A 27681-nucleotide genomic window follows, 5' to 3' on the forward strand; every position below is an offset into this window, starting at 1 on the left:
TTGGTCTACGGATCCGGTCCACTTTGTTTGCTTATCAACTGTAAATTGCGACGATAGTGGTCGCTAGTCTTTATCATCTAAAGGTAAACATGTTCTCAATTGATAAAGATATAAAAATCGATCAGTATCCTATTTTGCGTATAAAAATCACCTAATGATTCAAAGTGTGTCCAGATCTTAGTGCAGAAAGGGATACTGCCTCTTAGATCTTAGAATTGACATAAAATTTAAAGTCTCAAACGTGGTCAATAAGTGCATATTATATTCATCAGTTGGACTTGCCAGGTGCCTTGACTATAAGAATAAAACCATAAGACGATATATCTATTATACTCAGTAATTATTAACAAATGCTTTTAAGAGCGTTTCAAAATTATTTAGTTATGAAATTAGTCGCAAACCTCTACCTGTGGGTCCAAGGCATGGAAATTAACCAAAGTAAGTTTGGGTTCATTGCCACGATAATTGTAAGAAAACAGTTATTTCCAATTAGATAATTTTGCCTAATATGGTAAAGTTTGTGAAATTCGGAAATGTAGAAATCAGAAAAAAGATGTTGGATTATTATGTCCTAGGAAAGAAAAAAAATAAAAGAGTAAGCAAATTCCACACATTTTACGGTAAAAGATCTTTTTCTTTGATATTTTCATTGATTATTGCTTTTTCAACAAATCTTTTTACATTTCTAGACGATGGTCTGTATTGCGGTTTTACCAGGACATTTTTAGTTTTTTGAACAATAATGATTATGTGATCCGGGGCAATTACCACCATAGAAAAGTGATTTGCACCCCCAATTGTATCCCCACTTTATTTTTAACAAATCTAAATGTCTACCTTTTTTCTCTAAAAAATGTGCCAGAATGCAAAATCAATTCATTTTTTCTCAAATTTTCTTGAGAGAACCCTCTAAGACTCTCTATAAGAGGCTTGCGACTATGACACCACCACAGAGTCGCCAAAATTAGAATTCAGCCTCAGCAGTTGTCCCCCCATTGAGTCAGTCTGCCCCCTATTTGTACCTCCAGTCTCGGAAGGCTGGCGCCGCCACTGAAAATGTCCTTAACAAACCGCCGTAGAAATGAGTCCAACTATATCACATGTCATGACTTCAGTCAACAATTATTGTCCAGTTTGAACCGGACGTTAGATGTATTTATAGATTTCTATGAAAGAATATAAGTATACTTTGAATTTGATACTTTGAATGTCCTTAACAAACCGCCGTAGAAATGAGTCCAACTATATCACATGTCATGACTTCAGTCAACAATTATTGTCCAGTTTGAACCGGACGTTAGATGTATTTATAGATTTCTATGAAAGAATATAAGTATACTTTGAATTTGATACTTTGAAAGTCATATTGTCCTGTCTACAACTTGGCCACGATCCTTATCGTGTCTAATTGTTAATATAGCTCTTTTGTATTAATCGGGAAAACACTCCAAATCGCTAAGTATGAAAAGGTGTTCATCATTAAATGGTGACAGGGCATGTTTACCCTTCCAGAACACCTGATATAGTCTCATATGGCTTGAAGACTTCTAGAACCTTTCAGAGAGTTCACATATCGTATTTTTTTTTTGTATATTAATTATTTAAAGAAATATATGATTTGCTGTAATTGACCAAATTATTTTCCATGTGCAGACTTGTGAGGTTCTATAGCACAGTTGGTTAGATCGTTGGTTCTTAACATTTTGTTACGTTGAGCATATGGCGACTGTGAGTTATGATCTCGATTGGCGTGTGATAGTCCGATGACCCGGAATAAGTCATCTTCACTCAAAATTCCAGTCGACCTAGCTGTAAATGGGTACGAATAATCCAGGAAAGATCAATGCCAAGAGGTTTGGCCAAGGGCCAGCTGGTAGAAAGAATCCTTAACTGTGAAGTTATTAACCTTGTGAAATATAGGCCTAGTTGTTTCTTTGTTTTCTTTCTTTCTTTAAATTGTGTCGTAATAAATTATTTTCAATTTTTTTGTACTGTTACAAAAATAATTCAAAGCACACCTTAATCAACAAAAACACAATTATTATTGGTGTGCGCCTTACTAACTCATTTATCTTGGGAAATCAGCTGACAGTAACGACATTCATCATGTTTATATTACCGGCTTTGCAGCTTAAAGATCCCCTTAAAAATGTGATAGTTGGCAAATAGTTCGAGAAATGTAATCGCTGTGTCGGCAAAATTTGTCCTCATCACACACCGGTTGCCATAGCATGTCCTCATATTTAGCCCTCATTAGAGTGTAAAACTTCAATTGGTGTAATATATAATAAATTGTAAGAAATCGGCCAAAGATTTGTAGCCTAATCTTTTCGCACGAAAAGCTAACTAGCCTACTATCGATACAGTTTTAGATGTGGTCATGATAATTAAATTATTAAGCTGCAAGGGGCAAATATTTTTAGCTTTTCATGAAGCCTTCGATGCATCAACATTGGAAAACTCATGTCTCGGGTCTACAAAGACCTAAGTCGGATAAAGATAAAGTATCCTTTTGTCATAAAAGCGAAATTTAAAATATTTTTCTTTATATTGGGATTTCGTCTTTATAAGGCTCATTATCTTTTTTGTGAGTAATAACTTTTAAAGAATTTCACTAAAACTGAATGTTTGATAACGTCATGTAACAACACTTGGTTTTAGTAGAATTGCAGGACCCACGCACGTTTGATTGAAAATTGGAATGGTGCAAATTGATCAGTGTCCTCGATCCACATACAAAATTTAAAAAAACCTCTTTACAATCCCTTTAATAACATTAATGTAAGTATATAACATGTAAAAATCAGACTTAACTACTGCTATAGCCTTCTTGAGCTAATATTTCGACTTGAGAAACTAAGTGACATCAGGTGTTTCAGAAAAGGAGACCATTCCCTGCCTGGTTAGATTTTGTTTTTGCATCGACCTGAATCACTTTGCCTCGCCGAAATATTTCGCTTAGCTTTGCTATTGAATCATGTTATGCAAAGACAAAAAAGTAGAAATAAAGATAAAAAAAACTAACAAACCTGCAACCGCAAGATATGAACAACGGGCATAGGGACAAGGTAGCTCTGGAAATTGGCTTGTCTTCGTCGCCTTATATTTGGCTTCGATTGGTATTCACGCTTATTGGCCTATTCAAGGAAAATTTGTTATGCTAAAAATAAACAATTCGTCATTGTACATGGTTAAGAAAAATCCCCGATAATTTGGATTTATTGAAACTAACACAACAACCATTTCTACCGGAAAACTTTATTTTTGCTTCATCGGACTTAAGCTATACGATTACTTGTGTACGCAAGCTCAAACAAAAACGTAAATGCAAACATAAACGCATGCTCAATAAAAAAAAACGGACCAGAGCAAATCCTATCCAATCCTTAGCAAATCCAATTTTCTGCTTACGTGAGTCTGTGAGTGAGTTTGCGTTTGCGGATGACTACGGAGAGCTTTACCCCCTCTTCTCCTTTGTTTACTAACCAAATACCATTCGGTTACCTATATACAATGACAGTTTTGCGGAATCATCATTCGTACACATGTTATCACGTTTTGAGTTTGAGCTTGTGCTCGAGTTTGAGCAAGCTTGCGTACACATGTAATCGTAGCTTGATGAGTTTGAGCTTGAGATACGATTACGTGCGCATGTAATCGCAGCGTTAGATTGTCATTTTAAATGACATAAAATCATAAAGAAGTATAGGTGGGTTCAAAATTTAGTTTTGGTTCCGAAACATCAATAAAGTGATGGTTCTTCAAACCGGGTCAGCCTCATTTAAGAAACACCACAGAATGTAATATTCCGTAATTACACTATGTGAAATAATCTTAACCGGACAATAAATTGGCTTACTGTTTTTCCCTTTACATCCTCTATATAGTTTGTCCCTCTTTCACATTTATGTTGACTTAGAAAAAAATATAAGAATAATTCAACATTTTATTATGATCATAACTCATAATAATAAAACAATAATATGGTGATTGTGGAATGAGTTACAACTTCATTATTATATATTATTATTATTTCTTAAAAACCGCCATTACACTGGTATCATTTCTGATGATCATGGTCAATTTCGCCATATCCAGTATTGCCTATGGGTTTTGATTGGTCAGAAACCACGGTGTATCTAGGTTAGCCACTCAGCATAGAACATGACCTATTGCTAATCAGAAATCGTAATGGTCTCCCAAATTAGCCAATCAGCTTAAAAAATAAGTCAATTGAATGATACAAAATGTTAAGTGTTTTCATTGGTCAAATGACTAACCTTAACACAATCTAAAATCACAATGGTCTCCAAGGTCAGTCAATCAGCCCAGAGGGTCAGCCATTTGCATTGATCTGAGGCACAACACAAATACTGGAATGGGAATTGACTCTTACAAAAATGATTCCTTATAGATAACCCTTCATTGTAAAAGCCAATTTTGTTAACCAAAATCAAAATTTAAATAAACTACCAATAAAATTTGTGAAGCAATCAAAAATCTGTGATAAATAAAATAAAAAGCAAAGAAACAAAATATACAAAAGCAAAATGTACAAATTCATAATGGGCTGAAAAAAAAAATGAAATTTACATAATGCACAATTTTCATTCATGATTTTCAATTTCATCGAAAATTAACCATTAAAAGAATATTGAACTTTTCTTGTAGCAATTTTCACATGTCCAATTTATTTTCACATAAACTACAAAATCATAATAAATACTGGTAGAAAACATGTTGTATACTGCATGACCTTGAGTTTATAATTCATTTTTTGGTTAAAAGTGAACTTTTTCACCCAAAATATGTTGCTTAGTTTAAATTGATAGGCTAATACATCTTAGAATGAACAGTTCTCAAGAATGTTCAATATGAGTATATATTCATCAGTGAACTTACCTGATGTCATAAAGTTACAACAGAATCCTTGTAAAATCTGGAAAATTCATAAAACTAAGTAATTATTGAAAAATCCTTAATATTAATGGTATTAATATTAAGCATTTTTCACTAGTTAATTGCATATTTATGGATAATTACTAAGATTTTTGAATTTATCGGATTATATAAGGATACTTTTATGTTATTTATAACACCAGGTATATCTACTAATATATGAACTTATTGGCCAAGTTTAAAATTCTTCAATTTTATGTTCATTATGACGTAGTTTTCCTTTAACAAAATCTAAAAGTTAAACATTTTTTTCACCATAATTTTTTTATTTTTATTGCAGTTTTATTACATATTAGTGATTTAACTTTTCAAACTGGGATATCCCCTTTAACTTTAATAAAGTGTGTCAGTGTGACATGACCTGTACTTAATATACTCTTCAAGGACACCAATGACGTGACTGGATTACACATTCTAAGAAATGTGATGTCATTTAGTTAAAGAAAATCTCAGTACTTCTCCTGATACTTAATTCTCTAGAAATAAACAGTGGCTGTATATCCTGTTTTTAACTAGGTTTTGACCTATGTATATAATTACCAGCAAAATGATATATTGACAATGACAAAGGGAATTTTTTTTTTCACAAGTTGGGATCTCAGCTGTAGATTTGTTTAACCTTGGAGTAATTAATAAAACTTTTAAAAAAAACTTTTGGACTAATTCCAATTTATCAAGTCATAACTTGTATTACTGAGCTAAAACATCTATTTCTGACATTTCAACTGCCATTAGTAGGCCAACATTTCTATTTGGGGGATAAAAATTCTTCATTTATATTTCTTATTCTGTCAAAAATTTTCAGTCTAAAATTCTATTAATAATTAGCAAAAAATCCAGTTATTAGTTTATGAATACCATAATTAAGCATTGATCAGAAAAAAACTAAATTAGGCATATATGATTGAAAAAAAGCGCCTATAAAGAACCATTCAAATTATCATAATAAAATGGCTTTTAGAATGAGTGGCTTTTAGATAATCTAGTGATGTAGCTTTAATGAATGTTTATATAGTATTCAACATGATCCAATTTAATTCAATAACCAAACACAATTTGAAAGTGATGGTAAAGAGGTTTTCTAAATTTGTTTACGTGTATCAGGGATACTTAAAGCATCAATCTGCACCATTCCAATTTTCAATCAGATATCTGTGGTTCCTGCAAGTGGTCTAAAATGAAGTGTTTGATGACTTCTCAAAATCACATCGCCCTTGGCAATTAGAGACGTCATCGAACACTTAGTTTTAGTGGATTTGCAGGAACCACAGGTATCTGATTAAAAATTGGAATGGTGTAAATTGATGCTATCAATGTCCCTGTTATCCATAAAAATTTAATTAAACCTTTTTACAACCACTTTAAAACATTCTTTTCCTGGTTTATTGTACACACGATTTCAACAAATTACATTGTTAGTTACGCCTGATGCAATCATGTTCTCAATTATAGAGCAATAATTAGTATACCATAAAATTGTGTTTCATTATTGACTGTGAACGCAATGAGTCACACATGAACTAACAAGCTCTAAATACTACTTTATTTATAATAAACACCCATCATATACACTAGATCTATCATACTTAAAATCACAATATTCCAGAGGAGCTAAAAAAAACAACTTCATCTAAAAACATGGAAATACCAAAAACATGGCTCAATCTTTTATGAAAGGATTAGACCACCCGTCAGTGAAAGATTAAACCACATAAAAGATTGCATTTTATCAAAATCCTACAGGTGACTATTGTTGTACATTTCATTTTACAATAATTTTTTAAAAATTTAGCATTCAGAAAAACATTTTGAGCAATTAGTGCTCTAATTTTGAATTTTTTTTCATTCATCTTTCCTTGATTTTCAGCTAAAACATAATTTTTTTTATGACAAAACTATGACCTATAATACCTTTAATTTAACAGCTTATAATTAGTATATATATACATATTGTCATACAGTAAAACCCCTGTAAACCACATCTCTTATAAACCATCATATACATGAAAAGTCTTAGCTGAATATGGATCAGGCCCTGAAGATGCTTATAGTTAATTAAAAGATAGCTTGCAAAGTAATATATGCCAACTAGTAGGTTTGATTTTAAATAACAATATTTGGCAGTATGGTATAATTCTTTCATTTTCATTCTAAAAAGTAAGTCTAGTAACTAAGTTTCAGTTAGGATTCAATAATTAAGACAATTTTATTCCTTTTAATGTGGAAAATTCACAGATTTTGCCATTTATAATCACAGCCTTATTGAAACTTGCATTACTTCTTCATAGGTTTAATGAACACAACCTTTTCAAAACAACTTAAGATGCAAATCTTATATGTGCAAATTGTCAAAATTCAGAATTCAGTTATAAATTACGAAAATTTAAAATTCAGTTATAAATTGCCAAAATTCAGAATTCAGTTATAAATTACCAAAATTCATATGGATGCAGACATAAATTGCCAAATTCAGCTTTATATCTATAACAGTCACATATTAAAATCAACATATCTCTTGAAATATTTTGTACAATATCTAAATTAAATGATTCTTATCCATCTTAGTTTTACGATATTCCCAGTTCTGTCTGATGAACCAATATTTCATATCTGACATCAGACACACCCTGTATGATCCAGACAGACCAAGTCTGAAACCAGACAGACCAAGTCTGAAACCAGACAGACCATGTCTGACACCAGACAGACCATGTCTGACACCAGACACACCCTTTATGATCCAGACACACCAAGTCTGAAACCAGACACACCATTCCGACACCATGTCAGGCCATGTCTGACACCAGTCACACCATGTCTGCATGAAATGAAAACCCGTCCATGAACTAAGCACAAAAACACATGAGAATGATAATGGGCAAGCACTTTTTGAGTTTTCTTGTGTATATTGTATAACTTTTCATAATGTTTTCAAGCCCCTTTCCTTAAAAAATGTGACATCGATATTAATATTTTGGCAATAATTGCACTAAGTTAAATAAGGAGTATCTATTTGTAATCTATATATATATAATTAATGTAATATCTAGAATCTATACAATGTGTACATCTATAATATAAATAACAACAATAGTCTATAGATAAGCTAAGATAATTGTGCACATCCAGGCAAGATTCAAAATCAGCTGTTCACTTAATTTTCAGGCAGGCCTACCTGCAGTTATGTGCAATAAATTTGGCTTGTATAGTTTCAATTTCTTTTTATTGACTTCAAGACAAAGTTGTCTTCTCATGAGCATGTTTGAATTGAGTCTGGATGTTCACAAATATCCCTGCTCTGCAATACATTTTTCATCTTGACTCTCTCAACTGGCCTTGCTTGGCTATAACACTAAACCATTTCAAAGAATGCACAGATTGCTTACTAATTCCAATAACCAAATAAATCTTAGGACCAATTTGTTTTTATCCTTATTCTAATTTTACACATTTAAATAGTTCAAAATTCAACACATGTACGAAAATTAGATTTAGTTCAAAAATCTATTACGATATTTTTGTAGAAAATGGGTTCAGCTTGGAAGTTAAAATTCCCTCTGTAATGTAGTGTATTTTGGTAGAACATTATTATTGGATAAGACAAAACTGTCACAAGACCAAGGAAGGCAGTATGAAAGAGCCAAACAGAAGACCCAAACAGTCTGGATGAAAACAGGCTACATATTAGGGCTCTAACATCAGGTTCTGGTCAAAAATATCATCAGAATGGGGTCATAAAAATTCATTTTTCAGGTTTAGACCAATTGAAAATTGGTTACAGTCTGACATTTCAGAGTATAGTCTTAAAATATGAAATATTCACTAAATTTGATGACCTTTTAAGCATTTCTCAAATTAGTCATTTCAAGTTATGAGCCAGTCATGACCTGTGTAAAATGTCTGTATCAAGACCCCTGCTACACACATGTATTATGTTAATCTAAAAATATCTCTAACCACTAGTATAACGATTTCATTCCTTCACTTTCAAATTGGGCCCATGCATCATTTAATTCCATAAAAATGAGTTTAGCCAACGCCTCAAATTCAGACCCAGCCAACTGAAAGTTAAACAAATTATTTATGTTAAACAACTATTTTCTACTATTGTAAGGTTTTAAGCAGACACACTTTGTAAGATTAAATCAATGTATGTTTTCATTTCAAATAAGTTAAGCTCGCAATCTAATTAAAATTAAATTTTTTTTTATTGTTCATTGTAATCTAACAAGTTTTCTACAAAAGGTCCATCAAAAAGATAAATAGTATTTGTGACCAATCAAAGCCTGTCATTTAGAATATAAAATAAGGAATTGTGGAATAGCAAACTTAAAGTAAAGTTATAGTACAACAGCCTCATTGAGTTTCGCTATCCCACAATTCCTTATCTTAAAAAGAAACTTGTTCTACATGACACACTTTGATTGGTTAAAAATACTATCTTTGTAACGAACCTTTGGCAAGAAAGATTGTTAGATTTTAATTGTAATCCAATTTTAATCACACGTATTTGTTGAGGCATGTAAGCAGTCAGTCAAAAATTTATTTTGGATATCATTGTAATATACTACCAGTAAGCTTATATACGATTTTCATGAATTGACTTGATATCATAATTTTTTTTGTAGAATTCCCAAAACTGCAAAATGGAAAATGAACTACCAATTGTTAAAGCGCTTAAACAAAAACAAAAATTTAGAAAACCTCTTTACAATCTCTTTAAGATACGTATGCATTAAAAATATATTAGGAACATACCTTATCTGGATGAACTGATAATACTGCTTTTCTATAGACTTTTTTCACTTGATCAGCTGAGACTAACTGGTGCATGCCCACTTCTTTCCAACGTGTTTCCTCATCCCATAAAACTTTATGTAATGATGATAATAATGCTCGAATATTTTTCTCTTTACCTTGAGTCCAGTCTCTTACCTACAATAACAAAATAGTAGGTTTTCAATCCAGTTATAACAACCTTCAATAATAACATGAGACATTCAATAATAACATAAGATATTTAATAATAACATAAGACCTTTAATAATAACATAAGAACTTCAATAAAAACATAAGACCTTTTATAATAACATAAGAACTTAAGTAGTAACATAAGAACTTCAATAAAAACATAAGACCTTTTATAATAACATAAGAACTTTAGTAGTAACATAAGATTTTTAGTAATAACATAAAACCTTTAATTACAGCATAAAACCTTTATAGTTATATAGATCTTCAGTAAAAACATTTGACTTTCGTGAGTAACATTAGACCATTATAAGTAACATGATACTTACTTTTAGTTTATCAGGGTCCATTTCTTCAACTTCTTGTTCCCTTCTCATTTCAGCTATTGTTTTAGGCTCAGATTTTTTGGTAAAATTCACTCCGCCTAACAAATCATCAAATGCATTTTCATCTACTTTCTTTTTGGGACCTGCAAAAAACAAAATATATGCAAGATTATGGTTCAGACTTCATGGCCATGGACTCAAGATTTGGTAGAGGTGAAAGAGAATTCATATGAAAAGAAACCCTCAAAATCACTGTGGTGGATGAAAATTACATATGAGCGTAAGTGTTTGATGTATTTCCTTCAATATTCAATGTAATTGTATCCCCAATCTGCTTTATATCATATCACAATGTCCTCACAAAGGGAGATATACCATCCTTCTTTTTAAATGTACATCAATTCTTAAAAATAACGGAGCTCAAAAGAGTAAGCAAATCAGATGAAGAATGAACAGAAGAGGTTTTGGCAGGTAAAAATATAATGAACGAAAACCAATAACATACCGAAATGAGATCTGGTACCACGTTCCTCTCTACCACCTATAACACTACTATAATTAGATTTAGATGGCTGTCTTTGAGGACTAGCTGATGGTGTTGGTGAGTTTCTCTGTGGCTGCCATCCACCTGCAAATTCAATGTACATATAATATGTTAACAAATTTCCATTAAAAAGACAGTATGCCAAACCTTCATCATTCAAACCTTGGTAAATTATATGTGAAAAGTTTTCTGAAATATGTGAACATGTGCTATTAAATATAGCTTTTGTTTGAAAATTGTTGTTATATATATACTTACTTCCCATGCCTCCTAAATTATTGGAACTGTTAGAAGGTTGTTGCCATGACATGCCACTTCCAGCAGGTTTATTGGTTTGTTTAGATGGGGCAGGAGGTATGTTAAAAGCACTACCAGGTTTTTTACTTCCAATATTACCTACAGTAACAAATCACATGACATTTAGGATTGAACTCAATATTTGGAATGGCAGAGTATTAGCACCTTGATTCCTTTAGGGTGTTCACATCAATTCACCCCTTGATCCTTGCTGACATTATTGTCACTTAAGAGTTAATACTCATGACCCATCTTAAGTCTTGCCTACATCATTAATCATTCAGATCTTTTGATCATGTTGGAATGGAATATGTACAACAATAAGCAGCATTTTAAAATGTAAAGAAGAATTTGAAAACAAGTTTGCCAACAATATTAATGCCAATAAAAAGCCTATGTACAGTAGCTCAAAATATCAACAATTAAATAATAGTAATGTATACAACTGAATTGTCTTTTTATTAGAAAAGTACCCGTGGGTCACTGAGCTATAAATAGTAACACGTGGCACATGTTAAAAAATGTCGAAATTTTGAGTACTCAGACACTCTCGCTAATCCAACATTGGTTTGCAGTCTCAGTGTATGATGGATTATGCATAGTATATTGTAGTAGGTAAATTGCAATTACCCATTTAGGCTGAGGTGTTCTTTGGGTCACAAACAGAATTGGGAAGACTAAAGGTATTATTTTCTGTTTGAAAATAAATACTAACCAAATTCTGCAAAAGGATCAGCTTTGGAATCTTGACCAAATGCACCATTACCAGATGGTTTGGGTCGTGGAACGCTGGTTCTGTTTGATGCCCCGCTCTTTGTAATATTGCTTGCATCCCAATTACCCATCAGATTATCACTGTCAGGGACTGAAGGCGGCACTGGAATATCTTTAGAACCTTCCATCAATCTGAAGAACTCAGCATCTTCATCTTCTTCTTTGCCATTTTGATTTGTTGATGTTGAGCTACCTTGGAATGGATCTGGTTGGGTCACAGGCGCACCAGTAAATGGAGCATTTTGGAATGGATCTTCCTCTTTCTTAGTTGATTTTGAGGAACTCTCGAAAGGATCAAATGTAGCGTTTCCAAAATTATCATCAAATTGAGATGTTTGCACTGATGGCGATGGCGATTTGAAGTCTTGAAATGGATCAAAGGGACTAGGGGTAGCTTTATTACTACTATTGTTCGAACCACCACCTTTGGCTTTTGGGGCAGGGGCTTGACTAAAGACATCAAAATCACCAAAATTATTGGGTTGATTGGCTTTCTTAGTAGTGGTGGTAGATTTATTGTCTTTTGTAATTCCAAATGGATCAAAATCTGATGATTGTGAGTCCAAATTAAGTAAGTCAACTTTGTCTGTCACATTGTTGGTACTTTGTGTGTTCATGTTTAACAAATCTACATCCTCCTGATTGGAGCCATTTTGTTTTTCAGGTTGCACATTATCGGAATTATCACATTTATTATTAATTTGTCCTGAGCTGGCACGAGACAAGGCCGTAAAACCATCCTCTTCCTCATCAGAGACTAGTAAACCTTGTCTAGATTCCTTATCTTTCACTGTCGTCTGCTCTTGGTTAGATTCCGAGGTCCAGTCCAAGTCACTAAAAAAGTTATTAGAGCCAGAATTTGCATCAGATTTTGTGGCAGATTGAGACTGCTTGTTGTCAGCCATATGTTGTGGACTATTATCAACTGAATTTAAACTTGATGACTGACTTAGTCTGACTTTGGCTTTATCAGACATACCTGAAAATAGAAAGAAACAAAAATAGTCATAAGGTTAATGCCTTGCAGTGTGCATGAGGGACAACTATTTATGTGAATCACTGTTCAACTGATTGCATCAATTTGCACAATTCCGTCTTTCTGCAATTACACTAAAACTAAGTGTTATATGAAATAGTTATTGCTAAGGATTTAGATGTTTTGGAACCACAGACATGACAGAAACTTGAAATGATAAAAAGAGAAGCCATAAATGGTTTTGATACTCCTAAAATAACCTTCGGAAAAAACCTACCAAATTCAGATATTGCTTCATGTACTTCTTCTTTACTGGAGAAGAGAATTTTAGGTCCTAATTTTTCACGATCAAATTTTTCCCAAGGCGGTCTGGATTCACTTGTTAATGTCTTTTTATTAGTTAATACTTGAACATTTAGTTTTACATGAAACATGTCAGGATATTTATCAGGAGTATCTAACTGGTCTAAATCATACCTAAAAACAAAAAGATAGATTCATCAAATCAAAATTTTACAAGAATATAGGGGGCTCTTGTCTTAAAGGGGCATTTTGATTTTTTTAGTAAGTTGGGCAAAATAAATGCCAAGTTAAAGAGAAATATAGAAAAAATGAAATGAATGGAGTTTTACGTCCTACTTTTCTGCACCATGTGGTCTAATAAAGACGGGCATGCAGGTTGCAATGAGGGGAATTTTTCCAGGACAGCGGCATAAGCCTGCTCTTTTTCAATTTCCAACTGTCGAGGGATCTTTAACGTGCACAGTCTGTAGCAGACGGGTCCTCGGTTTAATGTCCCATCCGAACGACTAGACCCTTTTTCCATGTCAGCCCCTCTTACCTGCATCGCTGACAGGGGGGAACAAAGAGAAATATAGAGATATTCAGATATTCTGAAAGTTTCAACTAAAAATATAGAGTTGTTAATGCTCAACACTAAAACTATTTTTACAGCATACTTAACAATTCTCTGAAGTTTAATAAACTATGTATAGAGCCAAATTATATACTTACAATGTATATTTGATAATTTCTGTTTCTGGTTTAATAAAACCAGTATGAAACTGGATTTGAAACATTTTCATAGATGTAATCTGAAATAAATAACCATAAATTTAAAATGTCCCAAAAAATTGACAAGCTGTATCGACGTCGAATCAAAACAGCTTGCATAACTAATTTTTTTTTCTCTCTTGATAACGCTGCCTGTAGGAGCATGTGAAACCAAACTAAAATACGATTTAAACTAGTTATACCTTGCCCTGTATTTTCCCACCAAAAGTTGATCTAGCATGATAAACTACAATAGTAACATCACCACTAACAGTAACATCTAAATTTAACTTGGCTCTACCATCTTCTATTACAAATTGTCTGCAAAATTAAAAAACAAATCACTGATTAAAACACATATCGTGGGTGAACGCTTGAAACCTCGTATAATGATGACATGAAATTACTTTCGAGAAAAACGTAAAAAACTATTTGCAAGCATATTTTGTTAAAAAATCTATTTTATTACATTTTTTACCGCTATACGTGGTTTTCATTCTTTGAAAATTGTGACCAAAAAATATTAAATTTAAAGAGAATTCAACATAAAAATAAATATAACTTACTTCATTCTTTCATATTCTTGAGAGGAAGACATAACTCTTTCTTCACCCACAAACACTTCAGCAAACGGTGTCACACCATTCCTACAATCAAAAAATTTGTTAGATCTGGTTCTATCTCATCTGTATATCACATCTTAGGAACAGTTAGGGCCAGATTTATTGGGCTATATGACAATAATTTTGCCTTTTTTTTTTATTGGATTTGAAGCCAAAAGAAACATCTTCAGTAAGAATTCTTATGTCTTCTGAACCTATGTATTTGAAATACAGATTTGCGTATGCCATCACTTTGGTATTTAATATTGACCATTGGTTGTTCAGCTTTTAGTACAATAATTTTGAATGATAATTTTTGAGGTTTCTGTTAGTTGAAATAGGACTTACTTCATTTTATTAAACAACGGTACCGGAGTCATGACTATACTATCTAATACTATGGGATAAGAATGGGGTATAACTGGATTTTCTAACACCATTTCACTAATATAACCTATATATCTGAAATAACAAATTATAACCATCAAATAACAAATTATAACCATCAAATAACAAAACATAACCATTTACCGTAATAACAAATCATAACCATTTAATAACAAATCATAACCATTTAATAACAAATCATAACCACAAATCATAAAAACATAACTATTAAATAACAAATCATAACTATCAAATAACAAATCATAACCAGCAAATAACAAATCATAACCAGCAAATAACAAATCATAACCATTAAATAACATCATTGTTATATACTTATATCAATATTAACTTTTTGAAGAGATGACAATATTAGCTGGTCTCTTGGTCATAGAGTGGCATTAGGTGTTCAAATCAGCCACATCATAGTGGACTGAACTTTGGGGTTTAAAGCTGATATACCTGATAAAATCAATAACTCTCAAATTTTTTGAAGAGATTAACATAATTTCAAGGGCATAAGATTTGCATAAAAATTACCTTTTTTGTGCTGGAGAGACCCCTGGTGGTGAGCGTCTGGATGTAAACATGTGCATAGCAGACGTATGTTTTTCAAACAGACGACAAAATACCAAGAAAGCTCCTACCACAGTAGCAGAGTTAGATCTCCCATCCTAGAATTAAAAAAAAAAACAAACATCAGCTTTTTTTTTTCTTTAAACATGGACAGTTAAAGAAGTACATAAGAAAGAATGTAAAAATGGAATGATGCAAATAGAAGCCATAAATGACCAGCTCTACCATACATTTGAAAATTGCAATTAGATTGAAATATTTGAGAACTCAAAGTCAAGGTCACCAACAAAAACAACAGGATTTGCAAATTCTAATTGAAAAATGAAATGCAATGGAGTTTTACGTCCTACTTTTCTGCACCATGTGGGCTAATGAATACAGACAACACCATGCAGGGTACAATGAGGAAAATTTTGCCAGGACAGCGGCATTAGTCTACTCTTTTTTTGATTTCCAACTGTCGAAGGATCTTTAACATGCAAGCGTCTAACTCACTGAGCCACCGCGGCTCCCTCTCAGAGAAAAGAACAATTAACAACCAATAAAAGATTGAATATAACTTACTGTGCAATGAACAACACATATATTTTTAGGATTTTGCCGTAACCATAGATGCATATTTTTACAGATAGCAAATAAACTAGCTAAGGTTGGCGCTTTTCTTTGAGGCCAGCCACACTCAGATACCTAAAAAATTAAATGTCTAAAGCTTAGAAAATTATTCCATAATAAGTATACAATATTTAAATGTACAATGTACACAAGTACATGTGTATTAGATGGACAGATTATGTTACTGTACAGTACATAACCACAAGATGTACCATTTTTGGAGGCTGATTTGAGCCTTGAATATAAGTGATTATTCTTCAGTACATGTACTGTACAGAAATCAATATTTTTTTCTTTCACTTTCTTTCTCTGCCTAAAAATTGGGTTACCGAAAATTGTTTGTCCTCTTGATAAGGTCTATATAGGGTATACAGTGGACAGGATTATCCAGTTCATAATCATTCTACATTAAAGCTTACAAAAATACAATGGAAGGGATAATACATGTATGTATTTGCTTTACAAGCTACAAGAGAATCAAAACCCAATATCCACATCACTCTCAGTTCAAATATGTCACAACCTTATTTCCTGATGATGGACCAATTACACATGTGCCAGCAGGAGCACATGAGCATTAAGCTATATTCATAATCAATGGACACTTACCCTGTTCTCAAAACAACCGACACGATATGATCTTTGTGATAAATTATAAACAGCGTAACAGTTTTTATGTTTAGCTTCTAGAAAGGTTCGTACATCTTCTATGTGGTTTTTGACGGCTGATTCTACGCCTTCAGCAGGGAATGACATAACTAAAACAAAAATATTACAATCAATCATTTAGTAATATCACTTTTTCGATTGTTGTTAGTGTTTTAGAAAAGTCCTAGATGCCCATTCTGTCATGTAGTTGTTTACCTTCGTAAGTCCACCTTTAATATACAATTTCCGTCCCCAGACCTAGGTGCCATCAATGATCTAACGATATTGTTATGCATCTCTGGTTTTGGGCAATATTCAATCAATTTAATCGTGTGTTTAATTCTGGGATATTTATCGATGCTATTTTCTGTAAAGCCACAGACTTGGGTGCAACCCATAGAACTCAAAATAAGTCAAATAAAGTCAAAATAAGCTTACCTATAAGCCTAGACGTTATATATGATATATCTAAATCACCTTTATTCATAGTCCTACAAAATATAAGACAATATTTCATTTTCTTGATAAACCTAATATCCTTGAGTATATTGAGTAAATGTGAAGATGTTTCCATCTGAAAACAATGCTACATTCATTACCTCTGAGAAGTTGTAAATTAAGTAGGAACTATTAAAAACCACTCTTATATTTGTACATATATGGAATTGATATACATCTACAGTAAACTTGACTTCATTTGCATTTCACTGTCTCATAAAGGTTAGGTCGAGCGAATGGCGGTTGTGGGTTCCGAACTTGATTGGTGTGTGATAGTCCAATGAAAATAAGTCATCTTCACTCATAATTCCAGTTGACCCAGCTGTAAATATCCGGGTAACCAATACAACATAGCAAAAGTCACAATTTTAGAAAAGGACTTACGCAGAAACTGTTTCCATAACTTTACTAGAAGCATCTTTAATATTCTTCATCAAGTTTCCTGCCCCTCCTCGTAGAGAATTAAAGAGACCTTGACCTTGGTTAAACATGTCTGAAGATTGTTGTTGCTGTTGTTGTTGGCTGTTGGTACTGTTGTTGTTGTTGTTGTTGCTGTTGTTGTTGTGGGGGTGCTGCTGGGTTATTGGACCGGCTACTATTGTTATTCACCACACTAGGTGCTGGTCGACGTTCTGGTATTTCACTTTGGTTAGGTGCTACAGAAGTAAATATACCTCGATAAATACAGGTAACTCAAAAGGCATTTTATAGTCTACTGAGTTGAAAAACCCAGTCGATAATAGCATTAGGTGTGCAAGATAGGTGAGCATGCCTTTGATTAACCACACCCTTCACAGTAATATTTGAATAATGGACTAACTGCAGCTGATAAAAGGTAATTCTACTACATTGGTCAGGAAACAAACTGAATGACCAGGCAAGATTGGGACATTCACTTAACTTTGTTTACTTACCAGGTTTGTTGACAGCAGAATCATCAAATCGTAAAGGATTTTTTATATTCACATTTCTAGCATTGGCTATATCATTTAATCTATCTAATATATCATTTATATTTGGTCTAGTAGTGGGGTCCACTCTTAACATACAACCTGTGAATGAATGATAACAACTGTTAAATTATGCCAATTAAAAGGAGTTTTTTTTTAAAGATGGGTTCCCTTATTTTCATTTATGAAAATGAAAATGCTAATAATTATATGAATAGAAAGTAGAAGTGTTCTAATGACTTGGAAAAATACCAGTTTGTTTTATATTCCATAATCAATTCATAAATTAGAAGAGAATTACCGACAGAATAAAACTTAAAAGCATCACTGAACTGGGTTGAAAATTTGAGGGTTAAATCCCAAACTGCTAGCTTAAACGAGCCACCCCAACTCTCTAGTGAAGATCTAAACTTACGTATAAGATCATGAAATATGCTATATTTTCTATCACTTTCTGGAATGGTATAGTTTGCATTAATAATACGTAATTTGGCTGAATCTTCAAATGGATGCTCTCTAAAACACAGTGTAAATAATATACAACCTAAAGCCTGAAAAAGACAAAAATATTGTATTAATGAACAAAATTTTGGCAGAAAAAAGAAAGAAATAAAGACCTGCAAAAAAGAAATTTTACAAGGATAATAACTTAGGTTCACAGTTAAGTATCCTTTCTACAAGCTAGTCCTTAGCCAAAAGTCTTGGCATTGATCTTTCCTGGATTATCTGTACCCATTTACAGCTGGGTCGACTGGAATTATGATTGAAGATGACTTATTCAAGGTCATCAGACTATCACATGCCAATCGAGATCATAACCCACAGCCACCATTCCCTCACGTTACCTTAACATCTTTTGACTACTTTTTGGAATACTCTTTACCTATTGTCCGAAATACTATGAAAAAAGACTTATTCTAAACCACTGAAATTTAAAACCGCGGCAACCATTATTCCAACACACTCAAGCATTTGACTTCAGCCTAACAGCACTCTAACCAAATGGGCTACAGTCTGTTTTCAGAATTAGAAATCAGATGTCAAAGAATTCTAACTTACCCATATATCTCCACGTTCATCTATAGGATAATTCTGATATAAATCTAACATTTCAGGTGCTCTGTACATAGGGGTAGTATTTTTAGCAATCTGAAATCAAGACAAACAAGGTCCAGAATAAAACTTGATGCTTGAAAGGCAGGTAATGCTTATCAGGTAATGCCATTCTGTAAGTAGGTTTGTCAACTAAGCATCCCTTTTGTAGACTCCACATAGCTAGTATTGTTTGATATCTTTATCAAGCATTTTAGGACATTTAAGATTTTTCTTTTGCCAAATTTTAGGTAAAAATTAAACTTAAAGAAGTTAACATCTTAACCAGTAAAAAGAGGTGAGGTTATTGCTCATCAAAACAGGATCTATAGCTATAGTTTGTGGAAGTACCTAGAGTTAATTTGTTTTCATTCATATGATAAGAAATCACTCCAGTAGACACCACAAAGAATACTAATGTCCGCTTTCCTTGTTTGAAAGCATGTGAGTAAATTGATCAGAGCCTACAGATCCAAGGTCATGCCTATCACTGACTAACTGAGCCTAGATCCAACTGCTGATGATGTCATGATAGAGATGCTGTTTGTTACCTCATCTTCAACTAAACTACGCTGTATAGCTGTCCACGATGTATCTGGATATTGAGGTTTAGTTGTTGAACTACCAAAATCACACAATTTTATAGTTCCCTGGGCACTTATTAATAAATTCTCTACCTAAAATATATCAAAAAAAACTAAAATCAGAAGAAGTTTTACTTCCATCATTTGGCTCTTAATTTAGCTAAGGAAGGAAGAAAAGAAACATGATGTTATTTGAACAGCAGTATCTATTTGCCACCTCCACATCTGACTGGTGACAAATCAGACTGTATGACACATAGTCATGAAATCACCTCATCAGATCATATCAGTCCCTGTGGACCCTAAAAAACGCGTTTCTAAGAATTGCTAACATGTAGGCTATTGGTTGGTTGGTTGAATATTTACATAAACTAAAACAAGTGTTGCTCAACAATTTCATCAGATCATGGATGGTAACTGGAGTCTACTACAGTAAAAATAATTATCTAAATCTAATGTTTTCACCCCCTGGGGGTGTGGGACTAAGGTGTCAGGGGTGTTGCCAACTATGTTTTGAATTGGGAGAGCACCCTACATCATCACATGCTGAAAATGTGGATGAAACAAATTTTTGGGGGTGTGAAATGTCCAGGTGATTGCTCCAGAAATGAAAAGGCTGAGAAAGGTTGGGATCTAAATTATCTGACCTTCACCAATAATGTCAGAATTCAGCCAAAACAATTTCTCATTTCTGCAGACAAGGGCTGTAACTCTGTATCCTTTCAAATTTCAGAAAGCAGTCAATACTTACTTTTAAATCTCTATGTATAATAGGAGGTTTCTGTTTATGCATATGTTGTACAGCTCGACATGTTTGATGAAATACTAGTAAGATCTGATTACAAGCTAATTGTAACTCATTACGATTTAAATATGACACTAGCTCTCCACCTAGAAATATAACAATTTCATTTCATATTCACCTCCTTCCCTGCAGTGTACAATGTGGGAAAATTTCATCAGCTATTGTTTCCGATTTTAAATCAACAAGGGTTCTTTTATTTGCCTTTTCTTGCCCCAACCAATGACCCTTTTACATCAGGCATAGTTTATCTTTGAATATACTCAAACTCAAAAGCAGATTTCTGTACAAATTTGGAGAATATTCTAACACCATTTGCCTATATTTTAGGTTTAGATTTTGTGGATTACTTCAGTCATCCAACTTATTATTCTATCCAAACATTGATTTCAGATCTGGCCAACATGCTATACTTCTCAACAGCATCTTATTAGGTGCGAATAGACATTTTGTCTGGTGCAGAATATGGTGTGGGAATATCAATTATCAAAAATACAAAAACTGCAAAGTCGAGGTACAGGTCTGAACACAATTTGATTGTGGTAATTTTCAATATACCAGACACCATACCTGACAAATCAATTCTAATAAAGAAAGCTCTACTAACCAGGACAGAGTTCAGTAAGTATAAGATATTCAGACTGGCCGTGATCCGACTGGTCTTTATTAATAGCTGCTGCTGATATAAACTGAATGATATTTGGATGACCTGTTAATTTTTTCTAACAGTGAGTTAAAGAACTAATATACAACTAATTATGAAATTCAAATCAGAAGGAATTTTGAGAAGATTCATGTAGTTTAAAAAATGTATGCCCATCCAAAAAGAGCCCACACAGCATTTTGGGTACATTTAATTGAGATCAATGCCCATCTGCAATAAAATCTACATTTTGAACTGTATTGTAAGTAAGTCAGCAGGTTTTCTGAAGCCTGTAAGAAGCCTGTGTGCTGTCCTTGTTTGAAATCTAAGGACCTTTTCATGATCTTGGTTGATATTCCAAATTCCAATTCTTTGGACATCTCTAGCAACTTTTTAAGTGTACGGACATCAACAATTCTCCTGACTTTTGGTGGCAATGATATAATATAAGCATCAGCATCTCCAGGTGATCAAGTTCCAAAGGATCGAAATGTTTGAAAATTGACAGTCAGAGCTTTTAAATACCTAGATAAAGGATACTAAAAATCGAATTTCATTCATAACAGCATTGTTCTTCTCTTCGTCATTGGCTAATAGCCTCTAGAAATTACAAAAACATCAATCTTATACAACTACATTAATATATCATTGGACTAGACACTGATCTGGAGATCTTGTGGATCATTTTCCTATGACTATCTTTCAACATCTCCTTCTCATGTGATCTTCCTAATGAAGAACTAAAACTTTTGAGAGCAGCCAGCCATTAGTTTGACCATCATCCCTCATCTCATTTGGAAATGATCATCAGGACAGCTAGTATGTAATCCAAATAGGAGTTAACTCTCCAATATTGGAGATTCAGATGTATGATCATATTAAGTGAACTCACTTAATCAGGAGTAGGGAGTCAGCAAAGAGAATGTTCTATGGTACAATGACTCTTGCTTTTCAACTGATTGATCTCATGTTGCCATAACATGTTTCGGACATAGAATCCAGGACAGGACAGATTGTTTGAAATGGTGTAATTTTGAGCGACACAAGGATATAAAAAGTTGATATTGTTATGGCATACCTTTAATGCATATTCTTTACCACTGCTTACATCTTGGGCAATAAAAACAAAAGCAAATCCACCTGAAAGTAAAGTAAAGGATATTAGCTCACAATAATTCAAATCTCAATGTGCCACTACTTGTTAACGTGAAAAGTTGACCTTGTTCAAACATGTAATACAATAATTAACTGATATAGCTTGATTGATATAGCTTGATTGATATAGCTTGATTGATTATTACTGTTCTGAAGAAAATCAATCAATAATCATTCTGTTTAAGAATTTATACCTTCCATGCATTATTACACACACCTCCATTTCAAACTGATTTCACAGCTGTTGGCAAAATAGATTGAAGATTAAATTATGTGAGCTTATTCACCCCTGCCCAGTTACCAAAAATGTCTATGGGTTAAAGAGTTGACCCAAAGTAAGAAAATCTTGAAGTTATCTCAACCTATGAGATCCATAGCTATATTATCTCGATTTGTGGGCTTTTCAATTAGCCACATTTCAGAATTTACTTGCAATAAACTTGTTAGAGACGAAATAAATCATGAAAACCTTGATCAAATATGATAATACTGGAATGAAATTGATTGATTAATCGTTGATATAGAGAGAAATCAATCAATATTTATCTGTTTATAATTTGTCTATTTCATTGCTGACTACAAATATTGGCACTGACAATAGCGCTAACTAAACCAGCCTAGTGTGGTACAGAAAAAGTAAGCTAAACTTATGAAAATATCGGTACGGTAAGCTTATCCCACAATATTCTATGAATTTTCAAAATAGAGTCACTTTGAAAATTAGAATCATGTTTAAAAGGTAACACGACAAATTCAAAACTTTTCCAAAAATGGTAATACTGGTATACAATGGGGTCTATTATGTCAAAAAAACCTTGAAGCTTGAACAGCTAACAAGTCCCATGATTAGATATCTTTTACACACCAGCCCCTCTGACTGGTCTAAATGACAGAGGGAAAACATCTCAATTTAAGAATTCCTTTGAGTAGTACCAGTATGTTTGGATAGGATCCTGGACTGAAGCGTCATTGAATGCATCAAATTCACGGGGCCATCATTCACGATGACGGAAAGTCTTCCAAATTTTGCAAAAATCTCCACAACTTTATTGTATGGCCTTTTTCTGTGGATAAAGTTAAAACATATCTAGATATTTTAAGAAAAGTTCATTGCTTTCAGTTTAAATAAACATTGATCTTTAACTTGAACAAAACAACTCAACCAACAGTTTAATTTCAAACATTAATTATTTAAACGAGAAATAAAACAAAACCTATTGTCTCTTGCTACTGAAGCAGTACTTTCTAATTGTCTTGAAATACCCAATGTCCAATTAAAATAAGATTAAACAAAAGAGTTATGTAAAAAATATCAGTGAGTGGGTCACAGTTTTCTTTTAATTTACAATCTACAAAGTCTAAAACAGCCTTTGTGGTGGGAGTGGTTGAAACAACAACTTATAATTGAAATTACGAAAGCACAGGCTGTAAATTTAAATTTAAAATATCATACGTTCCTCTCAAAAAACAAAGTGTCCATTTATTGACCGTAGGGAAATCTTAGACCACATTCTCATTTACGGTTGTACAAACCTAGTCCCAAATTGGCAAAGAAAACCACTTTGAATTTCAGCTTGACCACAATTGATGTGATCATATGGGCCTTATATGTACTGGTACAGTAAAATAAATTCTATTTTGTCTGTTAATTCATAATATAGCCATCTTCAATATCCCACCTATTTAGTCTGTTAGCAATGTTGCTAGTGAAAATGAACCCACAAATTGGCCATAAATGTACTGATAATAAACATAACCTTGTTAATTATTGACTAAATTTCACACATTGTATTATATAGTACTTCATCATCGGCCCAAAACATGAAAAAAAACCTGCATAAGCACTCACTTGATAGAATTGTAGTTTAAAATACAAAACTATTTAACTGAAGGTCATCAAATTCAATCCAAAACAAGAGAAAATTCTTCACTATTTAAGTCTCTCCTCAGCTAAAATACTAGTTTCTATAACAAACCGCCTTATTATCCGTATAAAAATCAATATGGCAGCCGACTGACTGCTCTACACACACAGTCTTATCAATTGATTTAATATGGACTCTCTCCATCCTCCCAGTATTCCATGAATAGTTACTTCCATAAGAGTTTAAACATAAATTAACCTCTGGAGATTCCTTCATTAAAGGATGCCGACCACAAGTCATTCTATAAATCAATTCTTACATTGATAATTCTTATTGATTGAATCTTTTAATGAGCTTAAAGTTTACAAGCCACAGCACTTATTTCCAACTACTGGTCACAATTTTAAGAATTAAGTTTTCTTTCTACTTTTCTGCTTTTCATTCAGCTCATGAAGACCAAAAACACCATACATTGCTCAATGAGGTAAATTTTGCTATGACAGTTCTCCGAATTAATCAAAATGAATATAAATATTAATTTCAGAAAGTTATCCAGATAATCTATTTATCAAATTTATAAAATCCATGTAATTAGCTTTATTTCATTCTGCCATTTCTAAATTTACTTTTTTTTAAGTAAGACCTTGAAAAGTCATTATAATGCCATATACATAAAAGACTACAGCATAAACTAAGAGGTCAATAATTGAACATTTTCAAAGTACAGAGTAAAAAAAAAAACAGTAAAAATATTCCCTTCAATACCCAAATCAACCCTGAAGACGAACCTTAGCTTTTTCAATATGACATACCAAGTACCGGTACCATTAAAAGAGTCCTAATCAGTTCTAAATTTGTAGTTTAATAACTATGCTCAACAATACATGACCGTACATCAGTTTTTTTTAAATATCTAATACTTATTCCCATTGTTAACATAATAAAAAAAACAAAACAGAAGGAAATAAACTTATAAGCTTATATTATACACCCTAATTTACAAGATAGCTTGTTAGACAAGACAACATACACCAATAAATTGATGAAGTATAAACTCTGTTTTGTTTTCTCTCTTTAAATTTCCACTATCTCGCTGTATAGTATACCTCCAAATCAAAAATCAAACTGTGTGAATGCAAGATCATAATTGAATGAAGAAGCATCTTGAACTCTCAGTGGCGGGGCCAAGTCAATGTCTGAGAAAGGGGGGTGGGGTGCTTGGGGTGCTTGGGGAATATCTTAGATTGTCCAAAAATTTATAAGAATTCAGTCTGCAACATTTTTAAGTAACTGTTTGATTCATTTTTCTGTGTCGTGTTGTGTTCTATCATTGAAATCATACTAGAGGTGTCTGTAGGCTGGGTGATATTGGTTCAAGTTGATATCACAGTATCAAGCATTAATAAGCTTATATCATGATATGGGTATAAGCTTATATCATGATATGGGTATAAGCTTATATCGCAATATTTCTTAATGTCTGAGCAAAGTAAAAAGTTATTTGATTTTTATCCATTATTTAATGAGAATTGGAGTAGTAGCGTCAAAATAATACTGTCTTTGCATTGACCAAAATCAAAAATATTTGTAAATGTACGTATTGAAAAGATGGCGATATTTGGGTATTTTTTAATCAAACGATATTATTAACAATATAAATTCCTATACCAGTATTCATTGTGATTGTATATCACCCAGCAGCCCTGTGTCTGTAACAAGAAATTGAACACATTCCATCTTTGCAGATTCTTGTGAAAACAGACTGCTGACACTGCTCATATTATACATGCAGTAAACAATAACAAATTTTCAGGATGCTAGATATTAACCAACCCTTTTCAGACAGACATATCTCAGGATGCGAGATATTAACCAACCCTTTTAAGACGGACAGATGACCAAAAATAATTGCAAAGAGTGAGGCTTCAACAGTTTTAATCACATTATTAAGGAAGAAAATGGTGATATAATTCTTCTGTAAAAGCTCTTTCGAATTTACTGACAATCCACTTTGGCCACTGTATTGGCTGATTATTTGCTAACCATCTTAATTAGACAAATTGAAATTTGTAATATTAGAAATTATTTGTTGGGTGATAACAATCCAAGTGTGGAATGAAAAACATCCATGAAACCAATACACGCTCCCATTTCAGGACAGAGATTTGCCTGCTCTTTTTCGATTTCCAACTGTCAAGGGATCTATAATGTGCACAGCTTGTAGCACACAGTCGTAAGTTTACTAACATGGGGAAAACTTGGTTAATAAACGGGAAGCTATTATCTAAATTTTAGACTCACGCTGGAATTGTACCCTGGACCTTTAGGTTAACTGAATTGTTTAACTCACTGAGTCACTGTGTGGCCCTTGGGCGCATAAGTTATTTTCAACTCTTTTTAATCCCTGTTCTTCCCAGGGGTTTTTCTTTACATTGCTGTAAACAATCTTCAAAAGTCACTTTGGTAGAGCATGACTGTTAATCTCAGTGCTACAGGATTGAGTCCCACGATGGGCAATGTTATTTCAACCAAGGCCTAATCAATCACCACTAATAAATAATAGGTAAAATATCAATGCTAGCCGATAAAAATCAACTTGACATTACCGATACCGGTATATCACAAAATAATCATTAGGGAACTGCCTCATATACTATGACATTAATACCTACAATTTGCACTGGACCAAAGTTACAGGGGTAGATCAGATGAATATGTTTTTAACTGGAAAGGAAGTGGGTGGATAAAACTTGTGGTTTTGATTGAAAAATTTACCTTCGGCAATGACTTTTTTAACACGAAGTTTCTGGTTTCCCAACTCCACCAATTGACCTACGAAGTCATTATCTTCTTTGTTCTGCCCCCCACTCAAATATCCAAAAGCTGACTTGAAAAAATCGGCCATGACCGATAAATCAATTAAATAATTTAATAAAATGTCTCTAAATTTTTTGACATTACTTGCTGGCGGAGCAGACTGACGTCATTTTACCACTATTAGGTCTATTGCAAATTACGACAATCGCAATCCACATTAATCTTATTTTCTTATTTCATTAATTCTTGTTCATCACAATTGTATTTCTTTATTATTTTTTCAATCACTTTACAATTCATTTTTCACTGTACAATTTTGATTGATCAGAAATTTTCTTTATACTTTTTCCAACAACTCGACTGCAGGTGCGTGTTTTTATGGAGTGAATATACAGCAAAAATATACTATATCGGTGTCTGTAATGTAGTCGGTGTCTGTACTTGCCGCTACAAAAATGGAGCCCATAGCACCATAATTTACCGCATTCTCTGAAAATAATATCTCTAGAAAAGATCAAAATAAATCAACAGTAATCGTGTAGTTTATTTG

At 33.0% G+C, this 27681-nt stretch overlaps 1 protein-coding gene across 1 annotated transcript; it reads right to left on the reverse strand.

Annotated features, from left to right (window-relative positions):
- Positions 1 to 8918: 8918 nt before the first annotated feature.
- On the reverse strand, positions 8919 to 27219 carry LOTGIDRAFT_174596 (hypothetical protein; the record flags this gene model as incomplete). The annotated part of the gene is made up of 27 exons (XM_009053939.1): positions 8919 to 9020; positions 9718 to 9894; positions 10260 to 10399; positions 10762 to 10884; positions 11059 to 11196; positions 11813 to 12235; positions 12476 to 12850; positions 13125 to 13324; positions 13862 to 13941; positions 14104 to 14221; positions 14467 to 14547; positions 14851 to 14964; positions 15430 to 15563; positions 16030 to 16152; positions 16687 to 16835; positions 17164 to 17216; positions 17608 to 17701; positions 18044 to 18048; positions 18134 to 18275; positions 18589 to 18724; positions 19233 to 19322; positions 19817 to 19942; positions 20601 to 20740; positions 21259 to 21373; positions 21835 to 21894; positions 22373 to 22434; positions 27090 to 27219. The coding sequence occupies 27 exons, from the start codon at positions 27217 to 27219 to the stop codon at positions 8919 to 8921; spliced, it is 3630 nt and encodes a 1209-aa protein (XP_009052187.1).
- Positions 27220 to 27681: the final 462 nt, after the last annotated feature.

This window comes from Lottia gigantea (genome assembly GCF_000327385.1).
Source record: "Lottia gigantea unplaced genomic scaffold LOTGIsca_205, whole genome shotgun sequence".
Taxonomy (NCBI): Eukaryota; Metazoa; Mollusca; class Gastropoda; family Lottiidae; genus Lottia; species Lottia gigantea.